General features: G+C 38.9%; 1 protein-coding gene across 2 annotated transcripts in view; it reads left to right on the top strand.

The window, feature by feature from the left end:
- LOC108428401 (PDZ domain-containing RING finger protein 4) overlaps positions 1 to 18,083 on the top strand; it is a 164,014-nt gene that overhangs the window by 132,314 nt on the left and 13,617 nt on the right. For both annotated transcript variants that reach the window (XM_017699373.2, XM_017699374.2), the window contains 2 exons: positions 7,178 to 7,431; positions 11,767 to 11,869. In XM_017699373.2, coding sequence (XP_017554862.1) covers positions 7,178 to 7,431; positions 11,767 to 11,869 — 357 coding nt within the window. The remainder of the gene's footprint in view (positions 1 to 7,177; positions 7,432 to 11,766; positions 11,870 to 18,083) is intronic.

Below are 18,083 nucleotides of genomic sequence, written 5' to 3'. Positions count from 1 at the left end.
CTCAATGTGGCTATGACTAAAAACCTGTATTTTAGTATGTAGCACTTTTTCTTTCCTGAGATCAATATTAAAATCATTGAGTACCAGTATACGGTAACTGAAGATGTGTGGAATATATCACCCAGGACAGATAATACATTCTAAACAGATATGAATAACCATGAACTCCTCTTTTGTTTCTTTTTTCTATGAAACTGATTCTAATTTCTATCAACCTGCTTTTTATCTGCTTTTATTTACAGATTTGTTGCCTCCTGTGTTTGTGTGGGTGGGGGGTGGGGGGGGTGGATTGTGTGTAATGTCATCATGTGCTTCATATCTGAATGCAGGAACAGATACAGATAGCCTGCAGGTAGTGGAGTTGCATTACACCCCTATTACTTATTCATCTCAGAGTACTTTTCTCTTCAGAGCCGTTAGCTGCAGCTGTCTGTAACCCCTGGCTGTATGAGGGTCTTTGCTGCACAGCTGTGATGTTTAAAGCAGACTGTACTGGAGGCAAGTCCACTTGAAGGACGTCCCACAGCCTGTCCACTCTCACGGTGTGGATATTGGGGGTTGTGTAGTAAACAGGGTAAAACTGCTCAGAGGTTCTACTGACCTACATCCTGCTTACTGCTGTTGTGGCGTGCCTTTGACTGTCAAATTTTTATTGTTCTGCTTTTGAAAGGTGTAGAAAACCTGTTATGCACATATGATTCATAGCTTTATCTGTGTTACCTTATTACAGTGAGGAATATGTCTGATTAAAAACAACTAAGGCACTTACAGTAGGATCCAAACAATATAGTGGTTGACTAATATCAAATGATATTCAGGTCCTGTGAACGTATCAGTTTTGACAGAAATGAAGCACCTTTATAGAAATTGACAGTTAATAGCTGCTAACTTGCTGGTTAAAATAACAGAATATATAAAAGCATATAGCATGTGAACATGTAAAAGTATATAGCATGTTGCTAATATGTTATAACACAAGAAAGAGAAACCTGTCGATGAAGAACAATTAAGTCCGATAAGCAGAAAGCATTGTTGAAATAAAACTTTTGGAGTCTCATTTTTTAACCGTATAAAATTACAGCTACTAAGATTATTGGTCATCTAAATTTTCAATCACAGTATCTGTCACATAATTTTCATTTTGTTCAGGCTCTATGTTAGAGTGTAATATCAAAGGTTGTGTAAACACATTATGTTTAAGATGGTGTTGTGTCTACAGGTGATCAGTAGCTAAGCTTAGGCAATAATGTGAATTAAGCCAAATCATCAACTGCAGAAATATCACAAAAAATAGTCATCATGATCCAAATTCATTACAATGTATGTTACAGAGAATTACTTTATAGTTTACATTTCCCTGTTGGTAATATTATTAGCCTATAATTACTGACTTGTTTAGCTACTAATCTTATTTGATCATTTATAATAAGGACTAGATTCTGCACAGCACGTTTGTTTGGCTAGATACCAAACTATTACCAAACTGTGCATTGGCACAGTTTTGGGTAAGCTTGACCATTTTAGTCTCCAGTAGATCCGAAGTTGTGAAGTGGTGTTAGAAGAGTGCATGTGTGTAGTTAATTAGTTGATTCTGTTGTGTAACCTTTTTACTGTATTTACTCTTGATTGTAGATTAGAATGATTGTACAATGGCAAAGATGAAATAAATTGAAACAATGAAAATATCACATGAAAGAGAATGAAAGAATGACAATTTGTCACTTATTTGAATTACTGAGACATGAGCCAATCTGCCGCGACCCTGATGGAGAAGTGGCTTAGAAAATGGATGGATGGATGAGCCAATCTGTAAATATCAGGCAACTGGTAGCTTAATGTGGTGAAAAATCTTTTAACTGAACAAGTACCTCACTATGAAAGCATCCCCTAAAGTCATGATGAATTACATTATATTCAGCATCTTTTGTACAACCACTTTTGAGAGATGAGATTGAGAGAGATTTTTGAAAGGTGTAGAGAAATTGGACTAAAGCGTAAAGAAAGACATGTCAAGAGATTGTTTACTCACGGTTTGACATTAGCTTGTTTACAATGGCTTTCTGAGAGTCAAAAGGACATCCTATGAGATTTAGTATGAGAAAACAGCTCTCTCCCCACCACAGCTGTGGAGTGCCTGTGTACAGGCATTACCAGATGCATCTTGGTTTGGCCATTGCACACCATCTTATTGTCCACTATTCTTTATATATTAAAAATTCAAGCACTGTGAAAATAATTAGTATACTGGCACTGAACCAGATTCATTAGCGAGGACGGAATTTTAACTTTGTATATTCAACATGTGTGCAGTGCTAATTATGTCACCAGTTTAAGGATTATGCTGAGAAGTTTCTCAAGGACAGCCTTTGTGTGTTTGTCAGTGTTCTGGAGCCACAAGCATCTGCGTAAACACCATATAATCATTCTGAAAATATCTCCAGAAAAGACAACTTTGCTGGAGGAGGAAGAACTTGGCTTAATTTGATCAGAATTGCTCAGAGATTGTTACATCTTTAAAATTCCTAAATTCCTTTATATCCTCTGCCTCAAAATCAAAGAATGTTTTAATGGTAATTGGCTGTTATTATTGAATGATAACTCCGTTATTAGGAGTAAATACACATCAGAATAGGGTGGGGCCAAATTATGGTCCTTTTAGCTGATTTCATGTCCTATAGTGCACTCTTAGCCTGTCATTTTCTTCTTAAAGCATATTACTTTTTGCCAAGTTAAGATGCTAATCTCTTTAAATTATAAATTCTCCCTGGATTAGCATTATACTCTCTGCATGCACTGGCCTTGTGAATGGCCTTCCTTGTCCTTGAACATCTGTGTGGTATTAGAGCACACTCTGACACCGTTAGTGCTAAGCCACTGGCCCAAGATGCCCTGAATTAATATTCAGTCCCTCAAATGGGATTAATTGGTCCATCTGGCACTCATGTAAACAATAAGGAAGTAGTCCTCCTTTCGTCTTTCTGCTGTAAATGGCTTCGTTTCCTTCAGCAAGGCCACATCCGCAATCAGGCTAGATGCTGCAAGAGGCATTGCTAGCACTTACCATTTGTTCATTTTTCTCCCAGCCTGTCATAAACCATAGGCGTGCTCATTTATCTAGTTCGGCTTCTTTGTCTCCAATCCCGCCGCTTCAGGAATGGACTGCCCAGCCATAACAGAGGCATTTTCACTCAGCGCCAGAATCAAAGCTCAACCTCAGCGGATGCCTGGTACCTGGTGTTAACAATAGGTTTTGAATGCTGACTAGCAGAAAAGGGACACAGATTAGGTCCATGCAGTAAAGCAGAGTGGAAGATGAAAGTGGGTCCAGAAAGATGGCTTCCATGTCTGCTACTGATCATTTCACTTTTTCTCTTGGCACATGTTTGTCGTAAGCATCCCTCAGGAGAGATGACCTACTTTATTGCCTAGCTGATTAATGCAGCATTGCTTCACACAAAGGTCACTTCAGTGAGAGGAGCAGCATCTTCAGAGGGAGTGTTATTGAGAGCGCTTATCAGCGGCAGAGAAGCGACACATAACTTTCGTAAGGTCTTGAGGCATCTCGGCCATCTCTGCCAGGAGATAACGCTTCCTCTATTGCCAGGTGTGACAGAATACCACAGCAGTTGTAGTACCGAATATAGTTAATATCGGCATGATGCTAAATACAGAATGACTCACAACTTCAGCGATCTATAGCAAAGGTCCACAGTTGGCCAGCTCTGGCCACAAATGCAATTCACCACAGCTGTTGCAGTGTTGGACCAAGTTTACAACCTTTAACAACATACAGCTATGACACATTTGCCACCATACTAATGATAGCTTGATTACAGAACCTTCCACACATACAATAGTAATGTTATCTCTATCTTACATAATAAAAATGTTTCTTTCTAGATTCAGTGGAACTTTTGAACTTTTGCCAGTGTTCTATAAAGCTTTCCAACCTTGAAACAGGTACTATGAAAAAATGTCTTCCTGAGCATGGACAGGTCAGTTACTTGGAAAAAAGTCTTGTTGAATTAACGGATATTGAAGTTAAGAATGTTTCCTTTGCTTTTCCTGTAATTTCACCCTTTTGAAGTAGAGTTTTATCAATCATATAGTTGTTATAGTTACATACAAAAGCACTTGTCATTATTAAAATAACCTATTGTCCAGATAACACCGTGTTGTAAATGCCATCAGCACAGCTTGCTTAAAGTCTCAAAAAGAGCCCTGGTAGTTTGTGCAAAATGTGCTTTGTTCTATTATTGGGTTATGAAATACATTTACACTCTCTATTCATTTGTTTACACTAGCCTTAAGCAACTAAATGAATGAATTTGTATGTGTTGTTTTTCTAACAAACTCAACAGTGCAGCATTTTTCTCTCTTGCTCGCTCACTGACTTTTCTTTTTCTGTCTCTCTCAACTCTTTCTTTGTAGTAATCCTAATGGATAAGAAATGCTAGCAGGAAAGCAGTATTTCAAAAGCTGAGGGGGAAAATTGTGCTGGCTTGACCATATTCAAGCAGCAGATTCTTATCTTCTATTTCAAAGCCTATTCACAGGAGTATTTCATCCGTATTGTTCTCTCTGGCTCCCAATTACTGGACGAAATGAACCAGGCCTCCTCTCCATATATATGCCATGTGCAGAGCAAAGATATTCAATTCAGTCAGCAAATAGAGGGGTCCAAGCACTCTCTCAGTGAGAATACAGACCACTTAAGATGATGATACATGTTTTAAATGATGCAGAGTTGCTGTTTGAGCACTGTTCTTCTTTTGAAACATATTCTGCACTAATTTATAATTTATAGCATTCTGAAAAAGCATGTAATTACTTTAGCATTCATTTAGCTGTGGGGATGAATGCTCCAATAGCTAATCAGTATCAAGTTGTGAATTATACACAGCATGAAAAAGAAAGTCTTTCAAGGAAATAAAATGTTGAGACTACAGGCAGTAATATACCCCACTTAATGTAAAATTTCCTTTTTATGGCACAACACCAGTTTGTCTTTTACAGTATTGATGCCAGTGTTAAAGCCTTATGCATCGGCCGAATATTTTGAGATATTTTATGTATGGCACATCACGCAGTGTGAGTATGTGGTATTTTATGATAGATTTGTGACAGGACTGGATCTGATTTATCCTTTTTTCCTGTATGATGATATCAGCCCATAAGAATGAACATTTGGGGAAAGTCTCCTAATTGCAACTTTTCTGACCAATATTGTGAAGGCGATTTAAACGTGATTGTTTTCTATATATTAAGCTCCAGGCCTTGTTTTGCCACTACATCCTTTTTTCAGACATTGTCAGGATCAGAATCATGATATTTTCCCTGTGGTAACTCGGGAGGCAAATGGATTTGCCATTTTTATCTCTAATATTAATGCTTGTATAAGTTTCACTTGTTTACTTTTGTCAAGTTTCAAAATTTGATACATCTTGATTTGTTTACAACGATGTATTATAAATGGAGCAGATATTTGTTTGAATTTGTGCTGAACTCTAGAGTGACTTATATACTGACTTAATGACTTTCTGTCTTATTAGATCAGACCTATTTATAGGACATCACACACGTTCAGCACTCCACATGACAACTAAGAGAAAGTGATATTATTCATTGCTTGTGATGCTATTCTCTTGTGAGACCAGAATAACATTGCCCATTTTAAGCAAAGACAGACTGACCTCAAGGGGACACAGCAAAGTAACCTGCTATTATTATACATAATCACTGACCCCCATGGACTTAAGAGTGAATAGACCATTCATTTCAGGCATGGGCTCTGATATTCATCTCTGTTTTCCCATTTGCAAACTAAATGAGACAGAACTGAGTATTTTGTAGATATATGCTTAGAATTAAGTCTGTGGAATTAAGGAGTTAATTATTTGAAAGGTAATGACATTGCAGTTTTGTTTGGTTGCTGCTCAGTGGGCGAGCAAATGCTTTTCATTAATAGCACACAGGTCCCATGTGTGCTTTAATTGCTGCCAATTGGATCTGGCCAATAACACTTAATTATAGATTAAGGGCTAAATATGAAAACACTTCATGGCTTACTGGCTAAGCCAAGGCCCTTTATTGTGTAAGTTGTATTGTGTTTTCGACCAATAACTTGTTTTTTGCCTTTGCACAGCGGTTGAACAAGGGCACTGCTCCATTAGTAAGCTTATGGAACGGTGCTATTATGTCAGCAGAGCTCTCTAGGATGTTATGAAGATGAAGAAAGGATCCTAATCCCTGTTTTTTCTTAGGAAGATTTGAAAGATGATGAGGCATAGGGTACGTTTTTGAAAGTCAAAACCTGAAGGTAGTAAGTGTTATGAGATGAGGAGTATTGGAACAAATAAAGCACACTCTTTAGAAAAAAGCCCCAAGTAGAGTGATTCTGATGACCCCCACTTATCTTTAGAGGAGAGTCATTTCTGTTATAAGCCTTTTAAAGTGGATCTATAAAGAACCATGAAGGACTGGCTCTCCCTAGCAGTTAAAGATTCTCCCTAACCCTAGAAAGAATGTGTTTTTCTTTACAAATTGAGCATAGGCCCTATTAAAATGGCTGAGAACGTTGGAAAGGCTATGAGGAGAATGTGCACTAAAATAGAATCTGAACATTTCAGTTTGCAGTTATATATATGAGCACCATTATCACTGCAAACCTTGTACAGCACTATAGAATTTGTATTAGTTATATGGTCGAGTAATTGTTTGTTGCGAAGATTTCATCCAGAACCCCACAATCTTATCGGGGATCTTTTTTAAAGTAAACCTTTTTATCATGTTAGTTCACATCCCTGGTCATATTAAACATGTCACATATGTCATTTAAAAGACAACATTCATTAATCTTTTTGTGATTTTTCCATATTTCTTTTCCATCAAAGTCTAGTGATTTTTGCTCACCTCTAAAACATCATCTGATTTATGTCACTGTGAACCGGCAGGCCAGAAAAATAGCATGAACCAGTAATAGTATGTTTTACTTCCTACTCCATCACCCCACAGAGTGAAAATGCTCAGTTAGCACAGATATCCTCCCTTATACTGTGTTTTAATTGGACATACATGATGGTATGGAAGGAAAATGTGTTATGATTTTTGATCCACATTGACTTTAAGGGTATATATGTTAAGAATGACCAACTCTGATGTGTAACCTCCTCTGCAGGTGAATGGGAAGGACTTATCGAGGGCCAGTCATGAGGAAGCAGTTGAGGCCTTCCGCAGTGCCAAAGATCCCATCGTGGTCCAGGTGCTCCGGCGGAACCCTCTTCCACGAGGTCAAGGGTCATCTCAGGATGTTCATCTGGTAGATGTGTGCACGCAGACAGACATCACCTTTGAGCACATCATGGCTCTTGCCAAACTCCGCCCAAGCAGCCCACCCGTGCCAGACATCTGCCCCTTTCTGCTTTCAGACAGGTAAGACCTGCTGACCCTGAGGAGAACCACAGAACACAAATGTTTCTAATCTGAGAGATTAGAATCCAAGCCAATCAAGTCCTATTTTAACAAATTATAAATGTTTATGGTAACAGTCTGTTCAAATCCAAGAAAAAGGGCCTACATTTGCAAGTTAGCACGTGTATCATACTGTGCACATACAAAGTATAAAGTGGTTTAAATGCAGCATATTAAAATGAAAGGTACACCAAACACGTTAGATCAGTGAGTCAGTTTGTATCACAAGTTAACATTGAATATAAAATGGTTATTTCAAAAAAGTAATCTAAAAGAGTGATAGTATGTGCACAGACTTAAATGTAAGTTCACTCTCATATTTAATCCAAATTGTACATCCCCAGATATAGTGTTCTTAAATTTTTGCACATTTTCTGTTTAATTTTGATTCATTTAATTAATTTAATTCAATTAATATTCTGCTGCTGCTACTGTGTGTGTGTGTGTGTGTGTGTGTGTGTGTGTGTGTGTGTGTATATATACACACACATCACTGTTGTCAGAACAAAACCTAGTATTTCCAAAATGGTAACTTTACAGAAGAAGGAAATAACATTACATTTAATGTATGTCAGTGAAACCAGAATTACTTTTAAATTAGGTCAAAAAAAGACAAAAAATGGAGATACAAGGTTTTGTCTCGACAACAGCAATTATCCATATATATATATATATATATATATATATATATATATATATATATATATATATACACACACACACACACACACACACACACACACACACACACACACAACCACTTTATTACGTTCACCTTTTCAGTTGCTTGTTAACACAAATAGCTAATCAGCCAATCACATGGCAACTTGCTTAAGTGCAGACCGAGCATCAGAATGGAGAAGAAAGGCTTTAGGGGTCGCCAGAGCGGATCATCTGCCTCCATCTTGCCCTTTCCACTGCCTCCTCTACTTTTACACCAACCATCTCCATGTCCACCTTCACTACATCCATAAACCTTCTCTGAGGTCTACCTCTTCTCCTTCTAACCGGCAGCTCCATCTCCAACATTCTTTGACCAATATATCCACTATTCCTCCTCAACACATGTCCAAACCATCGCAACATATGTAATGTAATGATTTGGTAAATTAATTTGGTAAACTGGTTCTACTTTATTCAGGATTTTCAGTAATTTGTGGGATTTCTCTTTATGCATGCTTTGGCCTGCTCTCAACTGCAGTTGGCTGGTTTCCCTCCCACACAGGTCCCATGGGCATCTGCAGGAGTACAGATCTCCACCATGTTCAAGCCTGCTGAGTTTTCTGCTGGAGTAGAAAGTTTAGTTTCATTCTAGCCTTAAGTTAAGTTTATAACATGAGCACTAGACTTTGTAATTCACCTCCACAAACTCTTCAGTCTATATGTGTTCCTAAATAAAGGCTCTGGATTCTTAATGAACTTTAAGAGCATCTGGGGGTTTCCTGGAAAACAACAAAGAAAACCAGAGTGCTTGTTTCTTTTCTTTTTAATTTACTTGTGCTTGTTCTCAAGTTCCTCTCAAAGGAGTCACAAACTGTGAACAAGATAAAGTTTTGCATAAAGAATATCTAGGTTTCTTCCCCAGAGACAAATGGCAAACAAGCTGTGTGGAGCTTTTCTTACAGAATGCAAAGTCAATTGAGACAAGCTCTCTCACGTGCAGACAGAGACTGCATGTAGGGGACGTAATTAATACGGCACAATGGCCTTTCAATAATTAATTGTGTAAAAATTTGTCACCCATGCATGACCCGTGTTTCATTTTGAAATTCCATTCGTGGTACGTGCTTTGATTTGGACTTCACAATTCCTTAATAGTCATTATATACCCAGAAGAACTCGGTGGACTTGGTTGGATATCCCATTGTAGAAGCACAAGAAGTACTTTTATAAGCTTTAATATAGAGTGTTGTAAACCTTTTTTGTCATATCATCTCATTTTAGAACTCACTAACTAATGATCACAGAACTTTTAGTTGAAGATGTTCTTGTCATAACCAGAGCCTCTCAGTGTTCCTCTGCAGTAGTGTGAGCTTTACAAGGTAATTAAAAGTAAATTGACCTATAAAATAGAAAAGCATAGACACCTACATTAAGATGAAATTTATTCCTACATCCTGTAGCAGGATCCCAATGTAATCAACCTGCCATAAAACCAACACTGCTGTTGGCTCCTCATGTGCCATCAGATGCCGCAGACAGAATAGAGATTTTATAGATCCAACAAAATGTGTTTTGTCTCAGTGTATCTCAGAGCAGATCATAAAACAGATGCAATTTTGCTGTATTCATATACTCAGCGGGGCACACCACATGGCAGATGCAAAAAATAAACCATTCTTGCATTTACAATACATAGCTGGTTATACAAAGTGGTTTGTGGGTGATATACAGTGAAATGTCCATCCTGTATGCCATTGCTGTACTGCTGCTGTATTTTTATACATCTAAAATGCAGTGCAACAAATTATTTATAATGTATAAAACTTGCATTGGCTGTTTTTTGTCAGTCCTGTTTGCGTACATATTGTTTGTCATGATTTACATATTCCCGCATATAGCAGCATATGGAAGAGTATATTTCTTTTCCTGGTTGTCTGGAATAATCTCCCGTGTTATAAAAGTGGGCTTGTTTGTGTGTTCTCCCCAAGGACAAGGGTACAGGATAAGGAGGAGGGGGCTTCATTATGGACTGAAGGCTTTATAGTGATTAATTAGAGACAATGTCCTATTCCTCTCATGACATCATCATTGAGAATGTATGACAGACATTTTACTCACCTGTCATTGCCGTCACAGGAAAGGACAAAGACACTGTGCATTGGGGGGTGGGGGGGTGATTAGAAGCTGTGACATGCCTTTCCTTTTTCCAGCTGCTCATACCTTCAGTCACAACATTCACTCGCAACTCATCTCTCCATCTCCCTCACTATGCTTTTTTTGTACAGAACATAAATATACACATCAATAAGTAAATCATAATAAAATATTTCTCCTACTTACAAACATGATATGGATTGAAATAGATGGTGTGGCTGGATATTTAGTCTGTGGACACTAGTGTGTGCTTCCTCTGAGACACTTTAGCCAGCATCTCTTTGAAAAAACTAACACAGTGTTGTTGGACAGCTAACAGGCATTGTGCAGTGTGATGGGGAGAGGAAGGGCAATTTAGTGAGACCAGACTTTGGCTTCGCTCTCAGATGGCTGTGGAATCGCCGGTGACTAAATTGACAATGTGTTGACAGTAAGCCCAGTTCTTGCGTTTACGTTAAGCAAAGTGGGGTGATTTTCAATTACATCTCACTCATTTCTATAGAAACTGCTGCAGTTAATTTCATTTATGGCATTTGGAAGACGCTTTTATTCAGAGCGACTTTTGACAGTCTACAGCGTAGAAGGCAGAGGTGTTACCCACTACACTATACCATAGTATATATTTCAGCATGCTGAAAGCAATAAAAAGTGAAGCTTTTCTCAATAATATGCAAATCAGAAGAAATTTTGCTGGGCAGCAGCCAGTCAGAATGTTGAAACGGGCTGCTCTGTTTAACATTTTGGATCACATTATCCATCCATCCATCCATTTTCTAAGCCGCTTCGCCGTCAGGGTCGCGGGGGGGTGCTGGAGCCTATCCCAGCGGTCATCGGGCGGAAGGCAGGATACACCCTGGACAGGTCGCCAGTCCATCGCAGGGCAGATCACATTATTATTATTATTATTATTATTATTATTATTATACATTATTAAATCTGTTCTCTAAAATAGGTGTTGATGGAAAAAATTAGTGGGATATTTTTAAATTAGTTCACATTCTTAAAAAGAATATTAGACCTTTTTTTTTTTTTTTTTTAACCTGCATTTCATCAGAGCTTAATTAGGTTACAGCTCTGCCTGGGCACCTTTACGTATTTGCATTTTAGTGACAAACCTGCAAAGTGGCAAACAAACAGCGGGGTAAGCATTTTGCTTCACTCTAATGTAAATACAGCGTTATATGTCACCACTTGGGAGCCAGAATTAACTTTCAGCACAATTTCTCTGCTACTTTTTTGTGAACTACTCATTTGGTAAGCTGCAAATTTCAGGTCAGTTGAATAAATGAATGAATAAAATTTTACACAAAACAAATGTAGATCATCAGTGTTTTTCTTTTGCCATGAATCGTGTTGATGTAACACAATTCACTCACATTTTGAAACACATTTGAGTCATGTGCAACAGAATGACACAGCTGAGTCATATAAATTCAAAACACAGTTTTTCCATTGCACATTCTCTCTCTTTGCCCATAGCTGCCATTCTCTGCACACCATCGGTCAAGAGTATTATGAAGGAAGCGAGTACCTCTCCACCATGCCGGCTGATGCTGAGAGGACGGATGAGTTGGAATATGAGGTAAGACTCCATCCTGTTTCCTCCTGTCAAGTTTATTAATAACAATTGACACCCAGCCAGCATGACTCCCCATAATAGACCTTTCCCAATCATAAGAGCAGCCTGGCTGGTAATAGAGTCCCCCGGGCTGTCCCCATGGGTCCACACTGACAGATGATGGGTCACAGACATGACCTAGGACGCATGATCACAGGCTGGTAAATAAATGGAGGGGGTGGGGGCACGCTGTTGCCCTTGGTTGCTGAGCCGAGACCATTGTTGCATTTTATATTAATATTACTTCATTTGGGGTTTCTTTTAGTTATGGTCATTCTGCTCCAACCAGTCTGGTTCTGCAGACACTCAGACCATGTGCTTATTTCCATGTTTAGCCAGATCGTTGGCCAGCTTGAAGATTGGCTAGATTGCTTTGCGTCTGTTTCCTGATTGTTCAGCCTGCAACACTTTAGCCCCACTCTTTTGTATTAGAGTTTCAGTTTTCAGGCACAATATGGGGCTGCCGGTCAGAACAGAGCGCATTCACCTATATCAGTCAAGACACACTGCCAAAAATGGTCTTGTACAAGTTAATTATGATCACGTTTGGTAAATTTCTCCTCAACAAATGTTACAACTGGAACTCAAGGAAAGAAATAAAATACAAGAAAAATATAAGATTTGGGCCATTAAAACAATCTCACCACCGCTAATGGCTCTATGCATTGACACAGACAACCATTTGACACCCTGTGGACCAGTTTACAGTCAGGGAGAGAGCAAATGTTGCAGGTGGTATCAGCAAGTGGTCCACACCATGCCTTATAAACTCAGAGCACTGCATTGTTTTGGTCAAAAAGATGCCATTTAGCAGCAAAATGTTGTTTGAAGTACGCCTGCTTTCCAGTTCTTCCAACAATAAAGGCAGCATACTACTTCTTTTCTATATACTAATAGAAAACAGGGAAATACACAGACAGCTCCTGTTCCACATTCTGATGCATTTTTTCTATGCGTGACATGAACATAATTGCCATAACTACTCTAGAGACATATATTGCCAGATATCGCCAAAATGCATTGCTGACTAGATGTTGGGTACGAAAGGGTTAAAAGCAATAGCATGGTCCATGTCATTTAGCACCACAGTGTTTCTTATTGTGTTATACATTGTAGAATAAATCATAATGATGTCCATATGAATGGGCCCACTCCAAATCCACACCACAGCACTTCTGTAACACTGATTTTGATTGTTTCTGCCCCATGAGTGAGTTTGCTCATTATATACATGTCACTGCTCTGGAAACATATAACGGCACCTTCAGAACTCTCGTTAAGCTATGCTAGTCCATCATAATGTCAAGAGCTGTTCATCTTGTTAAATTTTTTCTTCCATCTTTGTGTTGAGCTTTGATAGATGATGTTATCAGCCATCTTACAGAATAGTCCACTGTAGATGATGAATTTCTTTTTCTACATACTAGTTTTTGTTGTGATCCACCAAATTGCATCACTAGCTTGGAGATTTCTTTATTTCCAGGCCATTTGAGGGAGGACAGTCTGTTTGGGAGCTTTGAATGATATATGATGATACCTTAGTCTGCTTGATTCATTTGAATTTGTTCAAATGCTTTTGCCCCACCAAGCATGAGCTTCAGCTCCTCTTCGGAGATTTACACATCCGCTCGCGTCTCCTGCTGCTGGCATTAAGTCAGAGCAAATATATTATATTAAGTGCTGATCAACATGGCTCATTTCTGTGAACTAATCCTATTACATTGTATGTGTTCTTTTTATTTCATGCTTGGAAGGATAGATTCCAGGGTAGAACGTACCTCCGCTTACCATATGTCAATAGGAACATCTTTGCACAGAGACAGGAGCCCACTTAGAAGAGATTGGCTTGTCTTAAGAAAATCTGGCATGAGACAAGGAAAATATTCTAGCTGCTGTTCCAATAGTGTGAAATGACACTTTGGAATGGCGTATTTTATTCATTTCTAAAGTCTGTCGCCTCATTGTTTGGAGATAAAAAAAAAATTGGAACACAGTGATGTACAGATGCTCGTGGAAGGGATGGTCTTGCAATGTTAAGTTTCAGATTATGGGGTTTATGGTAGATCTTGATATTGAAAATTGACATTACATTTTTATTTATTTGTTTTTGTTTGTTTGGATTCACCATTAGCTGAATTATCACCAGGAAGGGCAACGTTTTGTTTTTAATCATTATTGCCGTTTTGACTTACAGCAATCTGGTTATATGCACATGAGCATGTTATGTCTGACAATACAGACAAAACACTAGTATTGTGATTATATTGCTATATATTGCAGTTGTGATGCACCTTGCAATACATTTGAAACACATTGGTGAACAAATAATATGCCATGGTTAATGATTGGACTGCATTAGTTAGACCAAAATAATTAGCTATTTTTGGACTAAATTAACATATTGATTCAACAGAACATGCACAGAACCAGGACCTGTGATTTGGTCAAGATGCTCACGGCAAAAACATTTTAATTGGTTAAAGTGCTCATTTACAAATCGTAGCCTTCTGTGATGTCAGTATTGTAGAGGGTAATATTGTGATTAACAAATTGTTTTGTAGGCTAATGATCAGTCACTAAATGTTGGTGTGCTGTGTGCATCCTGAAGTTCTTTGAATGCTTAGATAAATGAAGGCATTCACACAATGCAGATAAACATACAATATACAGTACTGTGCAACGGTCTTAGGTAGCTGTGACAGTTATTAAAAATTATTTATCTTGTCAGTAAATGTAAATACAGTTCTTGGCTAGAAGAATACAGTTAGAAGATCACTGTTCCTGACATCTCCAGCCATTGTATGGATTTGTTAAAGTCCATCAGCAGCACACTTGATTTAATGAAGGATTGATTAGCAGAAATACTGGGCTTCATCAAGGAGAGCTTTGGAAATGTGGACGTGTAAAACACATGCATGAAAACACAGCATATATTTCACTTGTTTGTATTTATCCTAATGTTAGCGTTTTTGAACATACACATGTTTACTGCCCTAGAAAAATAGGTTTACAAATTATTTTCAGTACTCTATGTCCAAAAGTTTGTAGACCCCTGCTCATCCAACACTTTTTACAGTAACAGCCTCTACTTTCCTGGAAAGGCTTTACACTAGATGTTGGAACATTGCTGTTAGGATTTGAATGTATTCAGCCACAAGAACATTACTGAAGTCAGGTTCTGATGTTGGATGTTTAGGTCTGGATCACAAACTCCACTCCAGCTCATCCCAGAGGTGTTGGATGGAGCTCCATCACTCTAGAGAACAGAGTTCAACTGCTCCACAGCCTAACACTGGGAGGCTTTATACCCCTTTAGCCAACACTTGGCATTGAACATGGTAACTTCAGGCTCATGCGTGGCTGCTCAAGAGCATCTCATTCTATTGGCAGTGCTTTTCTCTTGAGATATACAAACTGTGCCACTGCAGTGCACCAGCTAAATTCACTAACTAGAAAGGGTGTCTGGATAGACATATAATGTAAACTATTTTGGTCAAGATAATACAGGCCTATCTTTAAAATCATATCAAGGGATTATCAATGTGCTTTATATATTGTAAGATATGTCACAATCACAGACAATAGCAATATAAATGCTCTGTGGTATGTTTTTCTACAATGTGTAGCAGTACTCCAGAGCTCCGGATGTGCAGATGAAGGATCACTTTCTTTTCTGTCTGCTCCAACTGCCCCCCCCCCCCCCCCCCCCCCCACCTCTTTTCCTACTGCTTTACTCACTCCATTTGCTATTACAGCTGCACAAATGCACAGCTATTATGACAGCATACTGAGCGTTCTGGCTGTGGGCAGTCATCTCCTCTAATCACTGCATCACACTCATTAATTTACTGTCATTCCTGCATTCCTCTCATCTGCGCTATCTCTCTGCTCTCCTGAGCTTTGGAAATCATCTGGCAAATGGAATGAGAGGAAAAGAGCAGGAGGCAGCGGAAGCGTTCCTGGGAAGAGACTTTGTAAAGGAGATCAGATGATGCTTTCAGATTTGACTCACTGAGGGAATAATGATACATTCTGACATTCCGACCTGTGCAAAGGAACCACATTGTTGGAGGAATATCCACTGGGGGCTGAACAGCAGGTGTTTTCTGCTGATAGCGATGCTTCTGATGCCTGTTTACGCTTTAAGTGCTTCCTCTCATTACCTGCAATATGCAGCCCAGCAGTGTTTTTTTTTTTATCTTAACAGACAGGCTTGTGATTTACCTCCAAACCTGTTAGTATAAAATCACTTCCTTATTCGACAGTCTAACTAATTACTCTGCATGTTTAGGTTTTATTTCATGGCAGTGTTGGGCCTTATCTTATTGAAGGCTGCTCTGAGATTTCCACCATGTTTTTCCTACATTTCTGTGAATAATAAAGGCATATTTCTTCAGATTTAGGTTATGAAGGCTTTAATTGGTGCTTTAAAGCTTCAAAGAAAATAGAAAATTCAAAAAACGTCAGTTTATCAATGTGTGTAGCAGTATGTGGCACTAAGCCCTAGCCACCCCTTCATTGGTTGTGATAGTATCAGTGGCTGCACCTCACTCACTTCACCAAAGCTTCTACTCACAGAGGCACTCAATTAAAGATCTGAGAGCTTGTCTGCTCGAGTGTCAAAAAAATGAGACGCAAAGCCTGACACTATAGTTGCTCCACTTTCGTCCCTCTCCTCTCCCCCCCGCTCACATGTTGCTCTGGGGGGCAATTAGCTGTGCAGGCCTCTGCACCGGTGGGCTTATGTCGGGCTGCCACTGTTTGATGAACACAGGCAGGGAATAAGGAGGAAGTGTATGTGACCCCTGGCACTACACACACCAGATGGCTCTCTGGTAGCTTCATTTGTCCCCCTCCTCTCCCTCTGCCTTCCTTTGAGTTCCTCAATTTTTCCACTCAAAGACCTGACATGCCTGACACATGTGGAACCGGTCAGGCTACAGATGTCAAAGGCTAAATCATTTCTTGTATTTTGGCTCTGATTGCTCTTTGGCTCTGACCACTGGCCAGGCAGCAAGTCACCAAGTGGAATTCTAGTGTACAGGCCAAATATACACATTATTTATATTACAAGTGTCTAGGTTTGAAGGTTCCATTTCTGTGTGAGACCAGTACAAGTAAAGTTATTGTACAGTGGTGGTCCAACCAGAAAACAGTCATGCAAAATACACAGTAGAATGTAGTGAAGGCTAAGGCAATATGCATGACAGTGCACATGAAATATGTCAACAGTACAGTGAAGAATTCAATAATAATGCTTTAATTGTATCATAAGTAGCTGATTTGATGTTTAAGTGGGGTAGCAGCTGAGGGGGGCCTGCTAGAAAAAACAGCTTTTTTCAGCAGCACACAAGAGCAAACACATTTTCCTCACATATAGATTTTTGTCTGTTGTGGCCCCACCTAGGGTTTCCAGATTTCAGCTGGAGCAAAACCAGACTGACAAGGTGTTCAAAATAGTAAAGGTACCATTGGTCCAAAAGTGAACAGCTGGAAGCCCAAGTTCCACCCCACATTGTTTGTTATTGCCAAACATCTACTCTTCTGTGTTATGCCATTAGCTCTGAATCAGATCTCACAGTAATGATGCATCTTCACTGGTCTCTTTAGGACAGACTGATAATATTATCTGAAATACATAGAATAACTTGGTTAAAGTCATGCAGTTATTCATACTTGCAGTTCATTTTTCATCCCAATGAAGTAAGCATATATCTTGTGAACATTAGTGGAAATCTGTAGTAGATCAATTGTTTGATTATCTGTAGAGGATTATAAAATCTGCTGTTTGGTTCTGTATGAGAGTTTTGTGTACCCAGCCACAGAGCAGAACCAGTTTGTGAGTGAAAGGTGTATTTCAGTTTGTGCTCAGAACATTCTCATATACTCACTCCACTTCCTGCGGATCTGCTCTGATGTCTGTCAAGTCAGTGTATCAGAAAGTAGGGTTGGGCAGTATCGTTACATTTATCATTATCATGATAAACTACATGACATTATGTTAAAATAAGCATATTTTCATAGCATTGGTGCTTAAAAATGACTGATTATCTGCATGTTTCTTTACATAGAGAGCATGATCAGTCCTGTTTAAATGGATAAAGTGCAGCACAATATCCGAAATGCTTAATACAACTTGTGGTCATAGGCTTTGGTAGTGTTTTAAATGTGGCATTGC

This window comes from Pygocentrus nattereri, chromosome 11 (genome assembly GCF_015220715.1).
Source record: "Pygocentrus nattereri isolate fPygNat1 chromosome 11, fPygNat1.pri, whole genome shotgun sequence".
NCBI lineage: Eukaryota > Metazoa > Chordata > Actinopteri > Characiformes > Serrasalmidae > Pygocentrus > Pygocentrus nattereri.
The sequence above is the reverse complement of the archived record's forward strand: the minus strand, read 5'-3'. Positions and strand labels throughout refer to the sequence as shown.